The sequence below is a fragment of the Nipponia nippon genome, unplaced genomic scaffold, assembly GCF_047370975.1.
Source record: "Nipponia nippon isolate SJK-2023a ecotype South Korea unplaced genomic scaffold, ASM4737097v1 scaffold_19, whole genome shotgun sequence".
In the NCBI taxonomy this organism is placed as follows: domain Eukaryota; kingdom Metazoa; phylum Chordata; class Aves; order Pelecaniformes; family Threskiornithidae; genus Nipponia; species Nipponia nippon.
In genome coordinates, this window is record NW_028262335.1 from 4,709,029 (window position 1) to 4,730,746 (window position 21,718).

At 43.5% G+C, this 21,718-nt stretch overlaps 2 protein-coding genes across 15 annotated transcripts in view; one reads left to right on the forward strand and one right to left on the reverse strand.

The window, feature by feature from the left end:
* The window catches only part of CLSTN1 (calsyntenin 1), a 40,185-nt gene extending 30,287 nt beyond the window's left edge, over positions 1–9,898 (forward strand). For all 4 annotated transcript variants that reach the window (XM_087755289.1, XM_087755287.1, XM_087755288.1 and 1 more), the window contains 8 exons: positions 1,121–1,278; positions 1,938–2,086; positions 2,589–2,815; positions 3,231–3,401; positions 4,005–4,150; positions 5,575–5,710; positions 6,428–6,612; positions 7,295–9,898. In XM_087755289.1, coding sequence (XP_087611415.1) covers positions 1,121–1,278; positions 1,938–2,086; positions 2,589–2,815; positions 3,231–3,401; positions 4,005–4,150; positions 5,575–5,710; positions 6,428–6,612; positions 7,295–7,489 — 1,367 coding nt within the window. In that variant the 3' untranslated portion in view covers positions 7,490–9,898. The remainder of the gene's footprint in view (positions 1–1,120; positions 1,279–1,937; positions 2,087–2,588; positions 2,816–3,230; positions 3,402–4,004; positions 4,151–5,574; positions 5,711–6,427; positions 6,613–7,294) is intronic.
* PIK3CD (phosphatidylinositol-4,5-bisphosphate 3-kinase catalytic subunit delta) overlaps positions 7,575–21,718 on the reverse strand; it is a 69,131-nt gene continuing 54,987 nt past the window's right edge. For 8 of the 11 annotated variants that reach the window (XM_087755285.1, XM_087755284.1, XM_087755280.1 and 5 more), the window contains exons 16-24: positions 21,417–21,516; positions 20,388–20,566; positions 20,077–20,186; positions 19,377–19,455; positions 18,956–19,123; positions 18,017–18,140; positions 16,117–16,262; positions 15,726–15,858; positions 11,627–15,139 (exon numbers count right to left, since the gene is read on the reverse strand). In XM_087755285.1, the coding sequence (XP_087611411.1) occupies positions 15,002–15,139; positions 15,726–15,858; positions 16,117–16,262; positions 18,017–18,140; positions 18,956–19,123; positions 19,377–19,455; positions 20,077–20,186; positions 20,388–20,566; positions 21,417–21,516 (1,177 nt within the window). In that variant the 3' untranslated portion in view covers positions 11,627–15,001. Of the gene's footprint in view, positions 11,596–11,626; positions 15,140–15,725; positions 15,859–16,116; positions 16,263–18,016; positions 18,141–18,955; positions 19,124–19,376; positions 19,456–20,076; positions 20,187–20,387; positions 20,567–21,416; positions 21,517–21,718 lie in introns of those variants that run through there. The other 3 variants (XR_015704278.1, XR_015704279.1, XR_015704280.1) reach the window with 3 other exon arrangements.

A 21,718-nucleotide genomic window follows, 5' to 3' on the forward strand; every position in this document is an offset into this window, starting at 1 on the left:
GTGGATTTTGTGTCTTGAGTTGAGACACTTAAAATTAGTGTATATTTCTGAAAGTGTATTCAAGATAGGTGCTCTCTCTGTAAAGTTTTAAGAATTCCTGGAATGGTCTAGATATGATTGACAGGAGGTTTCTAGCTGTGCATCACATTTTAATTTGGCAAGGATGTGACAGAGTCCTGGGGCTAGAAGCTGGAGCTGTACAAATCTAAACTGGAAATTACATAATTTGTAACGGGACAGGTCGCTACTGAAAATTTTCCTGAGTTATGCCAGGGATCTTTTATCACTTAGAATCTTTAAAACAAGCTTAGACATCTTTCTAAAGATCTGGTGCCGTAGTAAGTGATGACCTTGAAATACAAATTTCTGGGTGGTGGTCTGTGGTCCTCATTATTTAGCAAGATATGGACTAGGTGATCATCGTGATGTCATCTTCAAAAAATCTAAGCAATAAGGAGCTTATTGGGTTGCAATTCATGGGACTTAGATATCTAAAAATGAGTTACCCGAGTTTAAACCACTCACTTGAGGCCATACAGAGAAGAAGGCACCTTTAGAGGCGAGCAGTTAACTCTTGGACACCTTACTCAGAATGAGCTGAATCACTTCGTGAAGTTTCTTTCTGTCCTTTGAGTGTAAAGAGGGCCTGTAATGATGGGTTTAGATGTAGACAACTAACAGCTGGAGGAAGGATGCTGTCGACTTCTATCCTGATGGGCGTTGCCCATTTTGTAGAGAACTGAGTAGTAGGAGGCATTACCTCAACATGAAGATCAAGGTTTCATAGTTCATCTCATTGGTTCTGTCTTTCATTTCTGAAGAACACCACCTCGCTGTATGGGCGATTTCTTTTGAAATGTTTGTTATGGAAATATTAGCCTTAGTTTCACAGTTCAAGATGGCCACACCTGGTTTGAAGGCCATGTGCATGGTGAACTGTTTAATTCTTTCTTTGTGCTTGAACATAATCGCAAGGTTAACACCCAGAATGGATAAAAACTAACCCGCATGTATATAATAATTTGTGGTACCAGAAGACATATTTGTTGTTTTACAAAAGAAAAAAAAAGTGAAAAGAATCAAAACATACAAAGATTTTTTCCTTCCTTCCTTTATGAAGGTGGTGAACTCCACATGGCTCAGTTTTTCCGAGGCAATCTGGCAGGTTTGATGATTCGTTCTGGGAAACTGGAAAACAAGAAGGTGATAGATTGCCTATATACTTGCAAAGAGGGACTGGATTTGCAAGTGGCTGATGGTGTTGGCAAAGGCGTGAAGGTAAAGTTGCATGTGAATAACGGGGAGCATGTATATTGCTTTGCTGATAATTCTTGCAAGTTTTACTGGCAGAGTTAGTAGGGCTGTCCCAAATAAAAGAGGCTAATCTATTGTGGCATTTTGCATTAAAATTACATGAAAACTAGGAAATCTTTCCTGTATGGACATGGTCTTAGTGGAGTTTAAGAGTGAAAGTTACTGTATTCTCTTGAAGTCTTGAAGAGAAATTGCGTATTTGTAAGCCTCTCTGCTTTACCAGTGATGCCAGGTTGTCTAATAAGAGAGAGGTTCTTAACAGGCAGCTTAGTAGAATGAGACTAACTTGCATGCCTTTTTTAGTAGGAAGGTTGTGTGAACAGAGCTGAATTTCTCCTTTATATTAGCTGTCTCTCTTCCATATTACTAGAATCTTCACATCAGAACCGTGATAAGTGCCTAGATTTTTTCTTAAAGAACGAAACACTAAACGTATTCCACTGGAACAGGGAAGTGAATAAGGAAGTTAGACTGTGTGCTACAAGGCCAGTAAATAACGGCCTTACTGCTTTTGTAATTATCCTAGCGTTTACCAGGCTAAGCAGGGCTGAACTTCCAGTTTCAATTACCAGGTCATCTTACTGTTTGGGCATTCGCTTTTTTTTTCCCCCCTGTTGTTTCAGATCCACATGAACCCAAGTCAGTCAACCCTGACCTTAGAAGGGGACGATATTGACCGAGTTGATAAGGCCATGCAACACATTTCCTATCTGAATTCCCGCCAGTTCCCAACACCTGGGATTCGGAGGCTTAAAATCACCAGTGTTGTCAAGTATGTCCTAGTGCTGAAGTAACGCGTCTCTGTACGGTGATACTGAAGCCTGGAACGATGTTTATGTATCTTGGTTGTGATAAACGAGGAGTCTTGCTGTATGTAACCACCACACATTTGAATACAGCAAATGTTTTCTATACCAGCACATTGTTTTCTTCCTGAGAATGTAGTAAGGAGTGTGTAAGATAGGGAGGAACTTACTGCAAGGGTATGCTGTGAGTATGTCTCCAGTATCACAGCCTTCATTAAAGGTGTTATCTGTGGCTGTTAGTCATAGCATAGAAAATGGGGCCAAATGTTAACTGTAAGTAAAAATTAATTGTAAGATTGCTCCCTTGGTGGGGAATTCTTACTTTCCATCGCAGTTGATGAATTTATCTAAGACTCTTGGGTCTGAGACAGAGCTTTTTAAAAATTTATAAAGCAATTACTCTGCAGAATTGTGCCACCCTCTCAAATAGCCTCCTTGACGGTGCAAAACTGCTTCTGTATCTTGTAGATGTTTCAATGAAGAGGCCTGTGTCTCCATTCCTTCTGTGGAGGGATATGTAATGGTCTTGCAACCAGAGGAACCAAAAATCAGCCTTAGTGGCATCAACCATTTTGCCCGCTCTGCTTCAGAGTTTGAGAGCTCCGAGGGTGTTTCCCTCTTTCCTGAGCTTCGCATAATAAGCACCATTACCCGGGAGGTGGAGCCAGAGGGAGATGGAGATGAAGATCCGACAGGTAACATCCTTTTCTGCTTAGGACTTTGCCTACCCTCACCCCATTCAGTGGTCATGTTGGAGGATTTTCCTCTTGCAAAGAGACGTGGATTTCTCTTTTAATACAGAATCTAGCAGGGGAAAAGAAGGTGTATACCTCTTGTGAGAAAGTGTAGACACTCTGCTCTGGGCTAACAGAAATTTACCTGGAAATGGTAGTAAGCCCAGGCCATTATCTTCATGTGAATATCCCTTGTTTGTAATTTTTTTTTTAATCGTTATTTCATTAATACTTCCTCTCTTTACTTCAGGTCCAGATCTTAATATTTGTTCTGGAAGAAGAGTTGAGTTTGCATGTGACATTTTATAGCTCCTGGGCTCTTGTCTACTTCACCTTTGTTTCTGCTTAACTCTTTGGCTTTTTCTCTGCTTTTTAGTACAAGAGTCTTTGGTATCTGAAGAGATCATGCACAACCTGGATACGTGTGAGGTGACAGTGCTAGGAGAGGAACTAAACCAGGAACAAGAAAGCCTGGAGATCGACATGACACGATTACAGCAGAAAGGCATTGAGATGAGTAGTTCCAACCTGGGCATGATAATCACAGGTAGGGGTTGCTACTTCTGGTCTTTTTGTAGGAAGGGTCTGAAGACAGCGATAACAGGAGAGTGTGCTAGAGAGATGGTTTGTAACACCTTCCTCCACATACTTTGATTTTCTCCAGAATTTCAAGCTTAGAGGTGTTACAAATATTTTGTGGGAAGCTGGGATTCTAGAAAATATGTCATTCTAGAATCTCCTTTCTGTTCTTCTCTCGTGTCCCACGTTGCAGGTTACTTCTGGACTGTGGAAATGAAGTACACTTTGCCCAGAAAAGGCTTGTTCCTTGCTCAGATAATCGAGTGCCTAGGAGGATGCATCATTCCTTTCTATTTTATATTCAGAATATGTTACGTATTCAAAAGAAAGGCTTCCAGAATCCCTTTAAAGACTAATTGGGTCTAGGATTTTATCACAAAATCAATCCACAGAATTTCAGTGGGGCCACGTATGTGTGTGTCTGTCTTTATGGTGTTACCTTTTTTTACTAACTGAAAATCTGTCGGCCAAGAAAACCTGCTTGAAGAAAGGGAGTAATATTTGTTGAGTATATGATGTTGCACCAGTCTTTTGCAAAATAATTGTTTTACTTGTGTATTTCTCTCCCCAGGGGTTGATACGATGGCTAGTTACGAAGAAGTTTTGCATTTGATACGTTACAGAAACTGGCACACCGTTTCTCTCTTTGACAGAAAGTTCAAATTAGTCTGTTCTGAGCTTAACGGGCGCTATGTCAGCAATGAGTTTAAAGTGGAGGTATGTAAGCTAATCTGATCAGTCTGAGAAGTTTGAGAGGCATGGATGGCTAGGAGGATGGAAGTTGTTGCCTCAACTGATAGATAATCAATCAATTATTGATTTAGATTTTTGTCCTGTAAATAAATATTAGTAATCGTGCATTTCAGGCTGTATTTTATATATAAATGTGCTCTTAATCCTACATTTCAGCTTTAAATAAGGCTGCCTAAACAGAGGTGGAACTGTTGTGTTATAGAAGAAATAGTATGGCTAATGGAAGTGTGAAGGCGAAAAAGTTGAATTGGAAAGACAGCATATTAATGAGCAAAAAACTAGCAAATAGAGTAAGAGTAATGCTGCCAGAGACTCGAGTGGCCTTCATGTATAACTGCTAGGATTCTGCAAGTGAACTTGCTGGGCCCTTTACTGTTTTGCTTTTGTGATGCTTAAAACACTGCTACGAAGGGCTTATGTCAGAGCACAGACAGGCTAAAATTGCATTTCCTCTGCAGTAGAACACAGGTTATTACTTAGTGCGCTTTTATCAAATACGTGGTAGTACAGCAGAAGATAGCATAAAGGGCACTGAAATTTCAGGTACTGGAATGTGAAGTTATTTATATTGAGAGGAACTGTCGTGTGTATCTGCATCTTTCGGCTATGAGCTTGACTTTCTACATTTTAAAGCTGACCAAAGGGATGACAGTAAAGTTATATTTACTACCAGTTAGGTGGTTATGGTGGGCTGGGGAGCCTCTTGTGTTGCAGAATAGAAATTCTTTAATTAAGTAATGTGGTTCTGTTTCCTGAGGAAATTCTGTAAGTTTGAGTTGGGATCTCACCAAACTGCTGCACTGCAAATGCTTTCCTTGTTCTGTGGTCAGCGTCCTCTCCTCCTGCTGTGCGTGCTGCAGCGCGCTCCTCCGCCCCAGGAGTGTTTGGCAAGGAAACGTGAAATATGCGTGAGCTTGCAGTTGTACCTAAAAGCCAGCTATGCTAAATGTGGGTTAAACTCTAAAGAATAGGCTTTTCTTAAGCCTTTGACTGTAATACGGATATTTTTCTTTGGTGTTAGCTGAGGAATAAGAAAATGTAATGAATGCGTTATATGTCTTCGTATAGACTGTTATTTCAGGATCAAAAATGGCTGGCTACCAAATTTGATAATAAACTGGCTTTATCTGTTTTATTTTGAAATACTGGTGTCTGTACACAAACTTGCCAGACTAACTAAAACAGATTTGAGAGCTGTGAAAACAAGGGGTTTGTGACAAGGAATTGTAACATAGGAGGGGCTACTGATGGGGGTGATTGTCCCCTGGGACACGCCGTTGCCGTGTTGAAGGAGAATTGGATGCCTGCTCTGGGAAATAGATTCCCTCCCGCTCTTCAGAAGTAAACTGTTACATTTCTGGAGTTTAACATTTTCTTTTTGTTCCTAGGTGAATGTTATCCACACAGCTAACCCAGTCGAACATGCTAATCACATAGCCGCACAACCACAGTTTGTTCATCCAGTGCATCATACATTTGTTGATCTCTCTGGTCACAACTTAGCTAACCCTCACCCATTTTCAGGTAAGAATTCTCAGTCGTTGAAGTTCAGCTGTTTATTTCTGGTGTTAAACTGTCACAGAGGCTTCTTGCTGCAGAGAGGTTTTTTCCCAGAGTTTAAACCAGTGTGTTGGACTGGTGATCTCGGCAGCTCCTCGGTCCTGTCCTGCTGCTGCCCCAGCAGGGAGGAGTGGATTACTAGAGGTCTATGAAATATCTTTTCCTGCCAGCAGGAGAGCTTTCTGTTGGTGCGGGTACATGGGAAAATGGGAGGGGTACTGGTCTTGGAGGGGACTGCAAGACCTAGATAAAGGACTGAGGAACTGGGACGGTATTTCTTCTGAACGGCATGAGGAGAGAACTGCAGCGTTATTCCCTGGATGAGTCGTGGAATCTGCCCTTTCTGTTCTGATGATATTAATTTGGCATGGGTGTAGGATGTGAGAGGAAGAAAAACAGGCATTTTAGAGAGGAGTCTGTGTGTGTGGTGGAATCTGCGTTCCATGTGTTGTCAGTCCTTCAGATGGATGTAATTATACTTAAGGAACTAAGTTTTAGCTCTTATTCTCCAACTGCCTTTTTAAGTGACCTTAGACAAACTGCCTCTGTGTAGCTACGTAAAAGATTTGTATAACGCCTTTTCCTTCTTGCAGGCGATGGGACAGAGGCCTCGTTACTAGCATTGTGTAAGAGTTACCTATCAGCATCATCTAAGAAACTCCTTCTCTTTTCTTGTTGCAGTTGTTCCCAGTACAGCCACTGTCGTGATCGTAGTTTGTGTCAGTTTCCTGGTTTTTATGATTATCCTGGGAGTGTTCCGAATCCGAGCTGCACATCAGAGAACGATGCGTGACCAGGACACTGGGAAGGAAAATGAGATGGACTGGGATGACTCTGCTTTGACCATCACTGTGAACCCCATGGAGGTAAAGCTGCTGTCGCAGCACTTCACAAAAAAAGGCCCTTTTCCAGCTGTAATGGGCATGATTGTACACGGACAGAGTAGGAGAGCAAAACCAACCACTGAACACAGAATAGAGGCGTTAACTGTGAATTTTTAATGAATGCGCCGAAGTGACAAATGCCAGGAGCAGTTATGTTTGGGATCTTGCATGGGTGTTAGCTTCATGGTACATAATTGGATTTTACAGGTCAGGGTCCAACACCAGTGTTTATCATGCTGCACCGTGCCTTAACCGTGCTCTGCTTTTTTCCAAAGTTGCAAGAATTTATTGTTGAAACATCTGTGTTCGTGATGTTTCCTTCTCCTGTGGTTGACATCTGAATTTTTAGAAAATCAGGAACAAGAAAGATGGGCAACCATCTTTGCTCTTCGTGCGACCCTACTGAAAGATCCTTTTCCAGTAGAACTGGAAGTGCTGGATCACACTTCAGAATTAGTTTGTTTGGAGTGACAGGATTGATAGCAATGTTTTAAAGTGCGCTGCTTCCTTTTTCTTTTCTGGTTGCCTAATTACTGCTGAACTTCTGAAACCAGTAAGGAATCTGTAATAGCTCTTTCTCAATATAGTGCCTTGTGCCTGACTTCAAAAGAATAAAAAGACTTTCGGCCAGTACGATATCAACAGCTAATTTCTGTCTTAACAGACTTATGAGGATCAACACAGCAGTGAAGAGGAAGAGGAGGAGGAGGAAGAAGAAAGCGAAGACGGGGAAGAAGATGACATCACTAGCGCGGAGTCTGAAAGCAGTGAGGAGGAGGAGGGGGAGCAGGAGGAGGACCAACAGAATGTCAACAGACAGCAGCAGCTGGAATGGGATGACTCTACCCTCAGCTATTGATTCTAGCTGTCCCCTTTGTCTCTCTGTTTCCGCCCTAGAGGACTCCACTGTAGCACACTCCGTTGTTACCGAGGATTCATGGTGGTTAACAAAAAGAAAAAAAAAAAAAAAAAAAAAAAAAATCCTTCTGGCCAGTAGATTGAACCCACGCACATCCCCGTGTCTGTGTTCTGTCAGCTAGCTCCCGACGCTGTTCCTAGAATTGTAGTTAGCACCTCTTCCTTCAGCCATGCCTCAGTGACTGGATTTTTTTTACGCTATGTGAGGAACCACCTTGCACTTTTTTCTTCATGTCATCTCAGCTAAGTGACTCGACAGAGCTGTAGCCGTTGCACATGAATTTCTGAACTGTCTTTTTTTGCTCAGTGAAACAAACTTGGCTTTGTTCCTTTTCCTCTTTCTAAAAGATGCAAAGATTGCTTGTTGACAAAGGGTAACGCTGCTCATTTCAGCCTGTTGATTTCTTTTAATTTTTTCCCCAAATTAGTGCATGTGTAAAGTGGCAGAATGAGGTTAATATGTAGAAGATTAACAGACTTTTTAATATTTTGTAAATATATCGGAATTATGTAATTATGTCATTTGTGGTAGTGAAAACAGGGATTGGGGTTTAAAACATGCTAAAGTAAAAAATCATGAAGCATGAACTATTACACGTCTCATACTACTGCAGCAGGAGCACGGGCACAGTTCTCTAGCGTAGATGTTTCAGTGTCATTGGCCTTGACTGCCGTGCGCGCTCATGCCCCGCTCTGTTTTTTCTTTAATTTTTCTTTCCTTTTCTTTACCCTCCTTTATTTTTGCAGAGGGAACAGACAAGCTTGTGAGAAACCGCAAAGGCTTTAGGAACCTCTGCAGAGGTTCAGCTGCCCTGTGCAATACAGTTGTTTGTTCTTTTTCTTTTTTTTCCCTCCTCCAGTTCAGCCTTGGCATAAGAGCTTTTAAGTTACTGGGAGAAAACACTACCCGGATGGTGGGCAGAGGGCGTGCTGATGCTGTGGTGCGGTGCCACAGCTCCTGTTGGTTACAGGGAGGCGCCTGTAGTAGAGCGATGGTCTGTCCGTCCTGCCGCCGGGGCGGATTATTCCTTTACCTGGTTGGTTGTAACGCTGGTGACGAAGCTGGAAGGCCCGAGACCTGCGGACCTGTGCACCTTGGCTACCAGTCTACCTAGAGAGAGGTTGTGGGTTTTTTGGCTGTTTAGTTTTTCTCATTTGGTAGTGGGAGGGTGTGGGGCATAGCTGATACCATTTCTGTTAAAGACACTCCTGCTCATTCCCTGTAGCCCTTGTACGGTAACTCGGACTGTTGGTGTATTAAGCCTTTGTTTACACTTAGCAATTGTGTTTTCCTGCTGGTGAAAACTAGAGCGTAAATTATCCAACCAGAAAACCTTGGAAATCACGTTAGTATTATTCCAAGTCCAGATGATGTTGGTTGTTCCTGATCAAAGTTCTAACTTGGAATTGCAAAGGACTTCTCTAAAGAAATAGCTGAAAGGTACGAGAAGTTGTGACCCCATGGGGGAGAGTGCTAGTTTTTCTGTACAGCACGTCTTGTTTAACTTTATTTGGTCTTATACAGAGCCTTGAATAATGAATATCTGCTTACTTGATTTTTTTTATGTTTGGAGGTGGATTAAAGAGTAACTTGTTTTGCTTGTAACAGGAGACTAGGACTCCCTTCGCTCCTCAGCACGGTAAGCAAAGTTCCAGTTTCTGCTCTCGTAGGTAGCCCGCCGGCGGCGTAGGTGCGCAGCACGCGCGTCTCCCAGCGGGCGAGCCCGCGGCACGCAGCAGGGAAACGGGGCGCTGCGCAAGCGTGCCGGGGGAGCGAGGAGCGAGCCAAGGGGTGGGGCACAAAGGGTCAGAATTCAAAGAGAGGAAAGAGAAAACGTTTCTGTAGTTTTGATTTTCCGAGCAGGCCTATTCTCACCGAGCGATGCGTGTCATGGGATCCAACGGTGGGCTTTATCTGGGGTAACGCTTGACTGTGGAGTGCCTTTTACAATAGTAGGTGGACCTGGAAGCAGGGAAGAGAACCCACGCAACTAGCTTACCGCTTTTTGGGGTTGTTTTTTTTTAATGTAAAATTTTAGATTTCTAAAACGGGGAAATGGTTTTGACTACTTACGTGGTAATATAACTGCTAGTTTTAAGTAAACTGGGACTTTTAACTTATGTCTGACAGTTGTCCTGTGTTAATGTGTAGAAGACTTATCCTTCCATATACTGTTGCTGTAGCTGCTGTATTTTAGACCAAGACTGATCATGACTTAATGGTAATGCTGAAAGGTTGTAACGTCCTGACGCAGTCTGTAGCCGCTGTGGGTATAACTTTTCAGATGTGTATATTGGTAACGGGTCAGTTTGGAGAGTCTATAAGCTACAATAAACTTCTGGTTCTAAAGGTTGTTTGCATTTATTTCTTACGGAATGGAACAAAGTTGAATCAAATTGTATCGACTGTGTGTGAATTTGCCTCTGCTCGGGGCGGTAGGAGAGTTCTGTTTTGTTGTCATTCATCTCTCAGGCACAGAAAGACTTGGGCTGCATGTGTGTACAATTTATCAATCTTTTCTTTATTTATTTTTTGACTTAGAAAACATGTACCTAAAGCAACTGAAAATTTAAACATGTAAACATTGTTTTCTTACAGAACCATGGTTCAGCTTAAAAAAATACTTCTTTTTTCAAAGGCAACAGAATGAGCACAATCAGTTTGTACAGAGTTAAAAAAAATAATCACAAACATCTCTAAATAAATAGAAAGGGCTATCACTTGAGCGTATTTATAAAATCGGAAGGTATTTATAGTGAAATGTAATATCTTTGAAAGTGATTTAAGTTGAAACCTTCAGTACAATTCAGCTTGCTGAACACTGTCAGGTGAGCTGCTGCATTGTAACTCTGGAGTCGGAGGCTCTTTGCCGACGGCTGGAGCCAGCAGACTTCCTTCAGGAGGCCGTGCCGGGCTGTACAAGGAAGAAGGCCCGCTGGATGACTCACCGGTATCTTTACTTCTTGCAGGTAAGTCAACTTGCTAGACTAAGTAACCTTTCTGTAAAACTGCTGGATTGAGAAACACCTTTGGAATTGCTCAGTTCTTGCAGTTTATGCTGATACAATTTTGTTTTATTGCACTTCTAATATTGAAGGACAGATGACGTGAGCCACTGCTGCTTTGTACTTCTGTAAAACTGTATTAGGGCCCGAGTTTCTGGAAGTGCTACCAAAACAACGGCTGAAGGTAAGAACTGCTGCGAGCCTGCAAACCGAGTACCTAGGAGTGACTAAGGGAACTAGTAGGTAAGACTGCCTCGCTGCAGTACGGCAGGCAGGGCCCTGGATTCTCCGCTCGCGGCAATGTAAGAGAATCGCTTTCACGTTTACAGAATTGTAGTACGTTTCTTCCCTTCCACAAGAACGCGCAAACCGCTGATGAGGTGGTTGTGGTTTCAGTGCGTGTCAGCTTGCGTGTGGCCTGGTGGTTTTGCATAGTTTTTGCTCTGTGAATTAGTTTAATAAGGGAGGCAATAGCAATATTTATATATTCTCTAAACTGGAGCAAAGTTGCGTGGCCACAGGGAACTCTGCAAGCAGGCAGGGTCTGGGCGTAGCCCCGAGGGAGGGAACGCAAAGAGGTCGTAAATGGCTGCCTCCCCCCCGGGGAGCAGTGGTTTAGATGGGTGCAGCGCTGTTCTCGCTGATGAGCATGCACAGAGCTCTAAATCCTGCAGTATTTTCTTCTAATAGCAAAACAACTCTTAGAGTGTTGGGCTTCTGTTTTCCTTTTTGCATTTCCTATTTAGTATTTCAGCAGGATCCCCGCCAACCTTACTTGACTCCATGATTGTGGCAAATTTTCTATATATCCCATTAAGCCTGGGTACAGAATGCTTGGTCTCCGCAAGTCTGGCTCTTAAAAAAAACCTCGAAGAATTACAGAAGATGGCATCAAACTGTTAGAGGACAATGGTGGAACCTTGTAAAGGCATCAGCCCAGAGGGTGGGCGACAGAAAGGTCTGATGCACAAGCGCGGTGCTTACCAGGCATTCATTTGTGCATTACTCCTGCACGTTCACTGGGAAGTAGCATCATGGGACCTGTTTTTCGGGGGGGGGGGGGGGGGGGGGGGTGGGGATAAGGTAAGCAACAGTCATCAGATGGTGGCCAGCAGCACCTTGCTGCGAGAGCACTGCCCGCTGTGGAGAGCGGCTGACGCGCGGTCACCTGCTGCCCCATGGAAACTTGGGCCTTTGTCCAAGTCCTTATGCTAATGGATTTTTTTTTTAATTGGGTGTAGGAGATACAAGCACCTTCCTACTCCTCATTTAAATTGTGACACCAGCACCCTCCTAGCCTGTGAAGCATAAGGCTGTATATTCTGGCACAGGAAAGGAAAAATATCCTTATAATACTTTAAACAGCTAAAATAAAAAAGTCTGATGGCTTATTCTCATAATTTGTTGACCAGTTCAGTTTCATACTGCTATACTAGTCATTGCAAATACGCATTTGCTGTTTTAAGATTTCATTTGAAACCTGAGACCACTATCTGCTGTTCAGTTCAAGAAAACCGTGAGTAATATTCTAGACTTAGGAGAACCACATCAGTGAAAGTGAGCTGCTGCAGGGAGCTCACCTTTCACAGAGGACAACGCTCGAAAACTACCAGCAGTTTCAAGATGGCGTGGTGTCCCTGCAGGGCAGTTTGTACGCTCCTACCGCCGCTGTGTTCCTGGGGCTACGGTCAAATGCACAGCTAGGGGAAGACACAAAGCTAGCTTTCGGTTCTAGCTAAGTGGGGTCTGTAACACAAAGTACGGCAAAAACAATTACTTGCTGCAAACACGCTTTCAGTACTACTTACTGTTAAACTACGCTGAAGACCTGTTACAGAGGAACGTGTCCGTAAGTAAGCTGGATCCCTTGGAAGGGTACGTGCCTCTCTATCTTGAAATACTCTGGCCACTTCTCAGTCACACGCAGGATGGTGTGAAAGCTGTGGCAAAGGGGGCTCTCCGCGGGTTACAGAAAGTTAACGTGAGTCGTTTTCTGGATCACTGGTGCTCTATGAGAGACAACCTGGTTTATATTAATATACACAAAATAGTATAGAATAGACTTCATAGCATAACATCTTTTATGAAAAGAAACAGTAAGTACTTTAAATCAGAATTTAAATTAGCAACACCATAACGCTAAATCATAATCTGCTACTATCTGTTTGTATCTAAAGGTAACGAGGGAAGGGTTTATTAAAGGTGTTTTGTATTCCATTCACTGACCAAACCTAGTATTACCTACTACTATTCAGTATTACTTAGGGTAGAAGTTACTTTTTTAAGGCAGTGTTAACTTAGCTATGCAGCTGATGAAGAACAAATGTATTTGAACTTGTCCTCTTAAAAAAAAAAAAAAAGAGTAGAATTAAACAGCCAGTACAGGGCAGCATTCTTTTAATTTTAAAGTACAGGGGTACCTGATTTTAAAGTACAAAAAGAGCTGAAAGCCAGGAATGAGTTGCACCTACCACATTATCAAATCAAATTTATCTCATGACAGGGAAGATTTATTAAGAATAAACAGGCTAGTTCAGTCTCTGTCCTAAACTTGCTGGTTTTGTGGGAATTTTAAACCAGACATGAAAGCCCAATTTACATGAAAGAGTAAGTCCATCTCTTGTCATTTGAGAAACAGGATCTGAAATGCCTGTGTATTTTTTGCCTACATAAGTAAGAGTAAGTAAGAGTTTAAAAAACAGTTCTGTGAGTAAAAGAGAATTGCTCAACCTAGTTAAGGGCATCCAAATCAAAACCAGGATTTGGCTTCAGGGGTATCTTGAAAATTAGACTACGCTGTTCTTCAAAAGGCAGGAATGATAGCACCTCCAGGAACCCGCTGTTGTGGAGAAGGTGGGGAAACGGAAGGAAGCCCCCCCAAAGAAGCAGGCACTGACCACGCTCCTCCACCCATCTTCCAACACGGCCCATCGGCGCAGCCTGCGCGAGGCACCTCGCTGCGCTCACGGGCGGGACCGAGTGGTAGCAGTGGCTCCTGTTCATCTGTCCCTGTGCAACACCAGTGCTCAGAACTGCTCACCAGGTGAGGACGCTCGCTGGAGACAAAAATATGACACGAGTAGAAATACGTGACTGATTACAGCACCTTGTGGGAGACGGGACGGGTTCTGCTCGGGAAGGAGACAGAGGCAGCAGTGAGAACGGGAGGAGGCTGGAGCAGACCGTTTGTCCTGGCTGAGGTGCCAGCGCAGATGACCACAGCTTGCTCTTTGGCTGAACCCCTGTGCAGACACACAGTCTTTGCACACCAGCTCTAACAACAGACAAGGAGTCGTGTACCGTGGTTGAGAGGAGGAAAGGAAGGGGGAATAAATTTGTAAAAAGATGAGAGTTGAGACACAACTTACTCTAAAGTGTTTCAGTGTTAAACCCGCTCATCTGGCGCTCCGCTGTCCTTACAGAGGAAGGCAGACTGGCCAAATAACTTAGGCACAGAACGGTACCATCTGTCCCAGCTGACGCTGGAATTACAGTGCTGCATCCCAGTGCACATAGGTGCAGGCCAGTGCCCTGCATGCACGTAGTACAGGGAAACCAGATGGCAAACTAGCTGTGATGTACCCCAGCAGGAGGCACGCCTAGCAACCAATGTTACATGCCAATTTTGAAAAATGCAATCTTACTGTTTTCGCACTTAAAAACAGAATAAATGCAGAAACCCAGGAATTGCTTGAGGCTCAACTGAAGTCTGACTTCAGAAAGCAAACAAAAATGCCTAACCCATTGGCCCATCGAAGCCTGTTCTTGTGGCATCAGTTTTTTGACAGCAAAGATGGGTTCCAGTTCCGTTTCAGAACACTTTGGCCTCTGTAGCAGAGAGAAAGTAATATGACAGCATGGGTATTTTCACCCTGCCACAAAGCAGAGCTAAAACAATTTGTCCCCATCAGCTTCAGTGGTGATTTAAGCTGACCTACCTCAGTGTACACTGAAACAGGGTAGGAGGAGTGATCAGGTGGTGAAGTTAATGCCTCTGAGCTGTAATGGTGGGGACCAGAAGATGGGCTACAGTACAAGAGCTACAGGGGTAGTAGGTTCTCAAGTGTTCAGCTAAATTTTCAAGAAAATAGGAATAGACACATTAACACACTGGAAGGATGTTACAACTGCCTCAACTCTTCCGTTAGAAGATGTATTTGAAGCTTAACAAATGAGGGTACAGTACATCTACCTACCTTTCACTGTATGCAGTATTTTTATTGCCTCACGTCTCTCCCTTGTCCCCCAAAGATCTACAGCAGACATGATTATGCAGCTGATCACAGTCCAGTAATTTTTCAGTCATGCAGAAATGCCTGCTCTGGGAACACAGGTGCAGTATCTTCAACATGGCAACATTCATCAGTCTTTAAAAACCTGTCTACAACTCCTGGACTCAGTGCAGGTATTACATTCTCTTGGAGCAAGTGTGCAGGCTGATGTTGCTCTACTGTCTGTTATCTTTGGATACATTGTGTGCCAGCCAGTTCACTTTGGTTTTCCAGCTCTCTCGCAGGGCTTCATTAAACTTCAGTCTGAAGTGCTTCAGTGCCTCCTCATCTGTTTTCCCAAGAGCCAGGGAATCCTGAACGTAAGAGGCAGAAATCAGTGTAGCCTCACTGAAAGTGCAACTGAACAATTAACTGCTCAACTACTAAGATGTTTACTCACTAAGAAACTACTCCACTGAAAGGAGCACGGACTAGGAAATGAGTAGCCATTAATTGCTTTTAATAGTTACTGTAGTTGCACGAGGTTTTTTTCATTCTGATAAATACATGCATCCTGCTCTAAAAGCGTAGGGAAACAGGTTTTTTTAGTGCTCTTGCACAAAGCTACTGTCTTTCAGTTGGCCAGGGCTAGGTTGTTGTAATTTAAGAGGCAAGCTGGGAACAGGAAACAATACACAACCAAAGAGTGAGCTCTGTCTGCTTCCCCGCAAGCTGGTTCTACAAGGTACCTACTGCCTTTGTGCTGAAGAACCTGAAGTTATTTCCTGAGCACCAGTATCTGGCATTTCTGATGTCCTGCACATGAACGCTGGACGTCTACTCATGCTTTTTGGAGCTCATTTTCTTCTAAGAATGTGCCCTTCCACACTGAACTCGTCCTCACCGAGCTACAAGATCAGGTATTCAGTTTTAACTATATCTGGCCTCTGCTTCTCTTACCTTTAGATACTGAATGTCTTTCGAGCAGCTGAGTTCTGGCAGGCCAGCAGCTTTCATCAGTGCAAACAAGTGCAGGAAGAGAAGACCATGGCGCCTCAGAATCATATAGGCTTTTTCGCAATAACCCCTGAATCTGTTCAGAAAGGAAGATGAGGCAAAGGAATGAAGACTACAAGCTATACCAGTTTGATAAAGTAAGACTACGCATTAGTCTGAACCCTACTGTCCACATCGATGACTACCACGCTCTTTCACCTTCTCTGACAGGTAGACAATCATTTACTTACTTCCGTGTGTACAGACAGCTATAGGCTACGTATCATCAGTGGAAATACATTCTGAAAATTCAGAGCTCGAAAAGCTTAAGTCAAGTTTAACTGCTAACACTTACCTTTCAAACTTCTCATTGTTGTTAGTTTTTCCTTGCTGGATGACATGCACGAAGTCATAGGTTAAGATGAAAGGAACTCGCTCTCTATTAATACCAAATTTAGTCTTGAAGTTCCCCAAAAAGTGACCAAAATCAATATGGAACAGCTGAAAATAAAGAAGAAAAAAATTTGTTTTCAGAAGAGTATCTATTTTAGCTGATCAGCATTGAGTTCTCTTCACAATTACTGTATTCAAAAGATAGTGACCGTAGGATTTTGGGAGGGAGAAAAATGACCTCTCTTGTGGCACTCCTTTGGGAATAGAGGCAATATTTTACTTGCCAAGATCTCTGTAGTGTAATTAGATGTTGGATAGGACAGAAAAGCTACTTACCTCTTCAGTACTTGGTATATCTGAAAAAATTTCTGTTTTTTGTAAAGCCTTAGCATGCCACTAGTAGCAGCTGAAAGAGAACTAAACCGGGCACCCTACCAGGGCAGTTTGCAGTCCCAGACTGTGTGTGGAAAGATGTCCTGTTTTGAAGTTGCTACAGAATATTTCTTGCTCAGGTAAGGCTTTTCTCCCCCTCCTTTTTTTTTTTTTTTTTTACATACCAAGCCCGGTGAAGTCGTTGCACCACCAGTGCAGTGAGGGGAAGGAGGCTCATCTGCAGAACCTTGCACACTGTGGTAGTTTTGCAGAGCCGCTGTAAACCCTAGGTGTGCAAAACCCAAGGCTGTATGTACCACAGGGCATCAGCTCCCTCAAGTGGACAAATAACTGAGTGGCCTCTGCTCTGCAGAAACAGCTTTGCGAGCTCCCTGCCCAGCATTTTTTGGATGGGGAGAAGAGGCAGCCCTAGATAGGGGCTGCTGCTAGACACAGCCCAGGGAGGGAGGTTAGTGTCTCGTTAACGAACGACATGGTTAGTGTCTGGTTAACAGGTGACCCGGTGTCTCTGTCCCTGCTGTGACCCCAAAACAAAGGCACTAGGTTTCTTTGACCATGACTGCTTGATTTAGGGAAATGAGATGTAGAGGAGTGGGATGCTACACAGAAACAGTGCAGGCAGGCAGTTGTGCATACCTGAGAGAGATGAGTCTCAAAGCATCAGCAAATACTTTCAAATATTAACTAACTAGCTGACTTCACGGGACCTGCAGGAGGCTCACCTTGCACCGTCTAGCACAGAGCTGGTTTAGGCTTCGCAGAATTCACAATTAAATAAGAAAGATAGCTTAGACTTCCCTCTTTACCAAAATACTACTGATGCAGTTCAGTACATGTCATGTTAGCAAAGGGATTTTCTTTTTCCTAATTTTGCCCTTTGTCTTCCAAATAGTGTATGAGAAGACAAACTCTGGTAGCTATTCTTGTGGAATAGAGAAGTAAAGGAATCAGTACAGGTATCAATGTGAAATTAAAACCATGCTGATCACTTACATTCATTTGGAAAAAACAAAACAAAAAACAACAAGAAAAACCCCCTTTGCAACAAACACTTTTTTCCAGGACTATAAATATATCAGCTTGGGTAAGTAATGGAGGGTCTTACCTAGCAACTACAAGCGATTTGTGACTCTGCTGAAGCCAAGTAAGTCTTCAGACTGGTAAGTACAGTGCTTGAGCTTGCATCTGCAGACAATTTTAGGTCTGAGAGGTATGAATTGCTCCACTGTAATTTCAAAGTGGGTATTAACAGTGGCAGCGATGCTTACAGAATTTTAATTCAAATTATAAAACTGTATTTACCCTCTTAATGATAGAAGCTATTGAGAATGTTTGTCCAGTCTGCCTCTCGGCTGGAAGGTGAGGTGCATTGCTTAGCAGTAAGATTGCACTGGGATGTATCTGTCCATTGCTAGGTAGCATTCACGCCCCTCTTCCAGTACTTCAACAGCAGCAGTGAATCCCCATACCTGTCCAGTTTCCCGGATCATGATGTTATCACTGTGCCGGTCACCTATCCCCAGCACGTATGTTGCCACGCAGTATCCAGCACAGGAAAGAGTGAACTCCTCTATAGCTTGTTCTAATGCGTCACTAAAGAGGGTAAGATACAGATTAAAAGAGAATTTTCCTTTGAACACCAGTACTTCACCACTGGGAAAGTTGTTTTTATAGCTTCCCCCATGCAAACCTGCAGGAGAAGGTAAGGGAATCACGTTTGAATTTCTGTAGTGCTCTCCAGAGGCAGCACTCCCATCCATGCGTTACAAAAACAAGCTGCAATAACAGCTGTCTGTAATCGGAGAGGTCTGGATACGCTTGTGTCCACAATCTCAACGAAAATGGTTTAGTCTCAACTAAATTAACTCATTTCTAGATCTCCACAGATCCAAAAGACAAAGCGGGCTCCTAGAATGACTCCTGTCGGTGCCTCGTAATTTGGTGCCCTGCTACATCAGAGTAGCACTGATATATTGCTGCCGTCTGTTTCTGTATCAGTAAAACCCCAAGCTACACAGCTTTTGTGCTGCTTTTTTGTTTCACCTCCCAGTTTTGGCATTACTCCTTCTGCCCCTCTTCCAGCTGCCACCACGCTGACTATCTCTCTCTGGAGAAAGTAATGGGACCAATGGGAAGATCAAGGTTTGGATCCACAGTGCTACCTTAAGCTATGAAAGATCAAAAAAGCTTGCAAACAGTAAACCAGATGCTTCCATTTCTGCTCAAGACCCATACCGATCCACATGATCCACGCCTTGTGGTGTGCCAGGCAGTGAAGCAGCCATAGCTGTTGTGGGACAGCTTGGAAATACGCATAACTGAAGGAAAAAAATGAGTAAAGCAGAAGAAATGTCTCCAGCTGGAAGGAAGCAGTAAAGCAGCGCTGAGTAACAGGTAAGCCCACTTACCCCGGGTTCTTGGATTTTAGCCAGTTCAGCAGTGCATCCTTGTTGAAGGCCGCAGTGGCCACCATGTTGCTCTTGTTGAGCTGGATGTTGGCAATGGTATCTGAATGCATGACTACTTCTATCAGTCCAGTCTTGTCTCCTGTGGAGAGGCAGCCATAAGGGGTCATCCTGCAGAGATGAAAGAAACCCTTCCACTGAAATCTTGCCCAGAACTCGGTTGTGTTGACTTTTAAGCTTTCCCTTGTCTGCCGTATCTACTCCACACATACTCTGTATTTCTACTCCTCAGTACCACAAAACCTGACTAGCTGCTTATAGAATACTAGGCAGACCTGTCAGGGACAAAATAAGCTTGCAGACAAAACGGCCTCCCCAGACATGATTTATCATTGCAGTAGGACAAACTGTGCGCATTACTCACCTCAGGTCCAGGCCCTCCTGCTTCCACAGGATGTCCATCAACTGGATCATCTGCAGAGTCAGCATGTCCTGACGAAGATCTGTGCAGCATTACAAAGGAAAAAAGGGTCGTAAGTACCTTCCATTCTCCCCTCCTCTTGTGCTCTTGCAAGCGGCACTTGTTCTGCCCCTGAAGCAGGCTGCTAGCGGGGCCCATGCCGTGTTTGTCACTTGCTAGGTCTAGCTAGTAAAGAACATCAGACAGAGCAATGTTTACTAATAGCGTAAAGCCACCATACTAGATACCTTAACTCAGGCATGATTATACTAATGGAGGTACATGCTACTTCACTTTGCCAAAGCTCTGCCCGTAGCAGTCAGGGTAGCACTTTAGAAAACCTCTGTCTGGACACAACAGTGAGCAGCAGCCACACCAACCCTACAAAGCCTGGAGTGCTGTAGCTGTTTCAGACCTCACATCAGTTTCCTTTTTACTGTGCAAGGGTATCCAGCTACTACTGTACTGTGCTGAAATCTTAATGAAGAGGGCAGCAAGTGAAACAGAGGAGAGTTTATTATCTCTCCAGATTACTGTCAAAAAACTCAAACACATTGATGATCCTCATTTATACAACATCTTAATGGTCCATAGTTAGGCCCACTCACCACGATAAATATGTTTGCATAGGCATAATAGTCTCAAATATCCTTTAAAGACTTACCATCTCCATTTTTAAAAATAATACCCACTCCCCCTCCGCCTGTCTCTTCATTATTAAACACAATCCATAAAGGTTTCATTTTGGAGTCCATAAAGGTGCACTGATCCACACTAGAGGAAACAAAAATATTACCATCAGAGTTTCCAGCTATTAAAAAGTGGCCATCTAAGCTGCAAATTCAACAGCATCCACAAATGCTAACAGACTGGTGACTTCCGGGAGAAAAGAGGACCTTGGGGTAACCAGAAGCCTGGCTCTACTGCTGAACAAAGCCTGCAGCACTAATTAAGAGACGCAGCTATCTTTCTTACCAGACTTCAGCAAGAATAATGTTGGGGTTCAGGGGGGACTGGAGGTGGGAAAGTGCTTCGAGGTAAGTTTCCTGCTTCATGCACACATGCATCATCTCCTTGGTTTGAGGCTTGGTGGCCTTCTGAGAACTTGCTTTAACAAAGTCATTCAGAGCTTTCATCTTGTTGAGTGCTTCTCCCTGAAAAAAGGGAGGAATGGAACAAGGTTAACAAATAGGAAATTCCTGGAGAAAGTTTAAAAACTATTAAAATCTACTGTGAAGCGTAAACCTTGGTTGTATCTCTTGCCTTCTCTTCAACTTGTGGCAATTTCACACATTGCAACAAAACAAATTTAGTAGTATCTGCTTCAGGGAGATCCATAATCAATTATGGATATTCTGCTGGGCACAAATGCATTGCAAGGTAATGGCTGCAGTCCTGAATACCAGGAACAATGCACATCCACCCCAAAGGAAGAACTGAGGTGCACTGGCTAGAAAAGTGAGGATGAGACCTAGAGCCCCTGCCCTTCCATGCTTTTGGGGAGTTCTGGTTATGCAAAAGTGCCACTTAGTCTTGAAAACAGAAGCAGCACTGGTTTGTGGGCACATCTTAGATATGACTCCACGTATACGTGAGTCCCTCGCTTCTGAATTAGGTACAGTGATCCTTGATAGATAATAGAGAAGTTTTAGAGAGTGGGTAACTAGCAGGATTACCTCCACTGCTCCAAATCAGACAGCCAATTGTGATCAGCTCCTACTAAATGGTAACTCATTCAACTCATCTAGTAACAGCAGAGGTCTTTGAACATTTCAAACCATTCTAGACACATAGTGTAGCCTGGGACGCGTGCGGGTGAGTAAGAGATGAGCAAAGTCACATGTGATGGGAACTCCAGGCTCTTAATAGGATATGCCAAAACCAATAGAGCAGTTAAAAGGCTTTTTTTTGCATTACTGATAACATTAAGTTGGAAAAGCTAACAGCTGAGAACCAGCTCCAAGCAAGAGGGAAGTCAGCCTTATGGCAAAAAGCAGTTTTTACCTGTTTCATCAAAACTTTCATATGGTGGGTGCTGCCTCTGCAGTATGCTTCCAGGATCAGGCCAAACCTCAAGGCAACTGCAGGGACGTGCATTTCTGACCTTGGGGAGGAAGGGAGGTTAAAGCAACTCTGACTCACTGCAGTGAGTGACTAATTCTCCCATTCATGCCAGCGCAAGGGGGGGTGGGAGAGGAGGGTGCAGAATATTAGCTGCTGTTTAGATTCCTTCTATGGACTGGGGAGGGGAAAAAAAAAAAACGAACCCACCCCAGAAGGTGATGTAGAAAAACCACTGCTTGAAG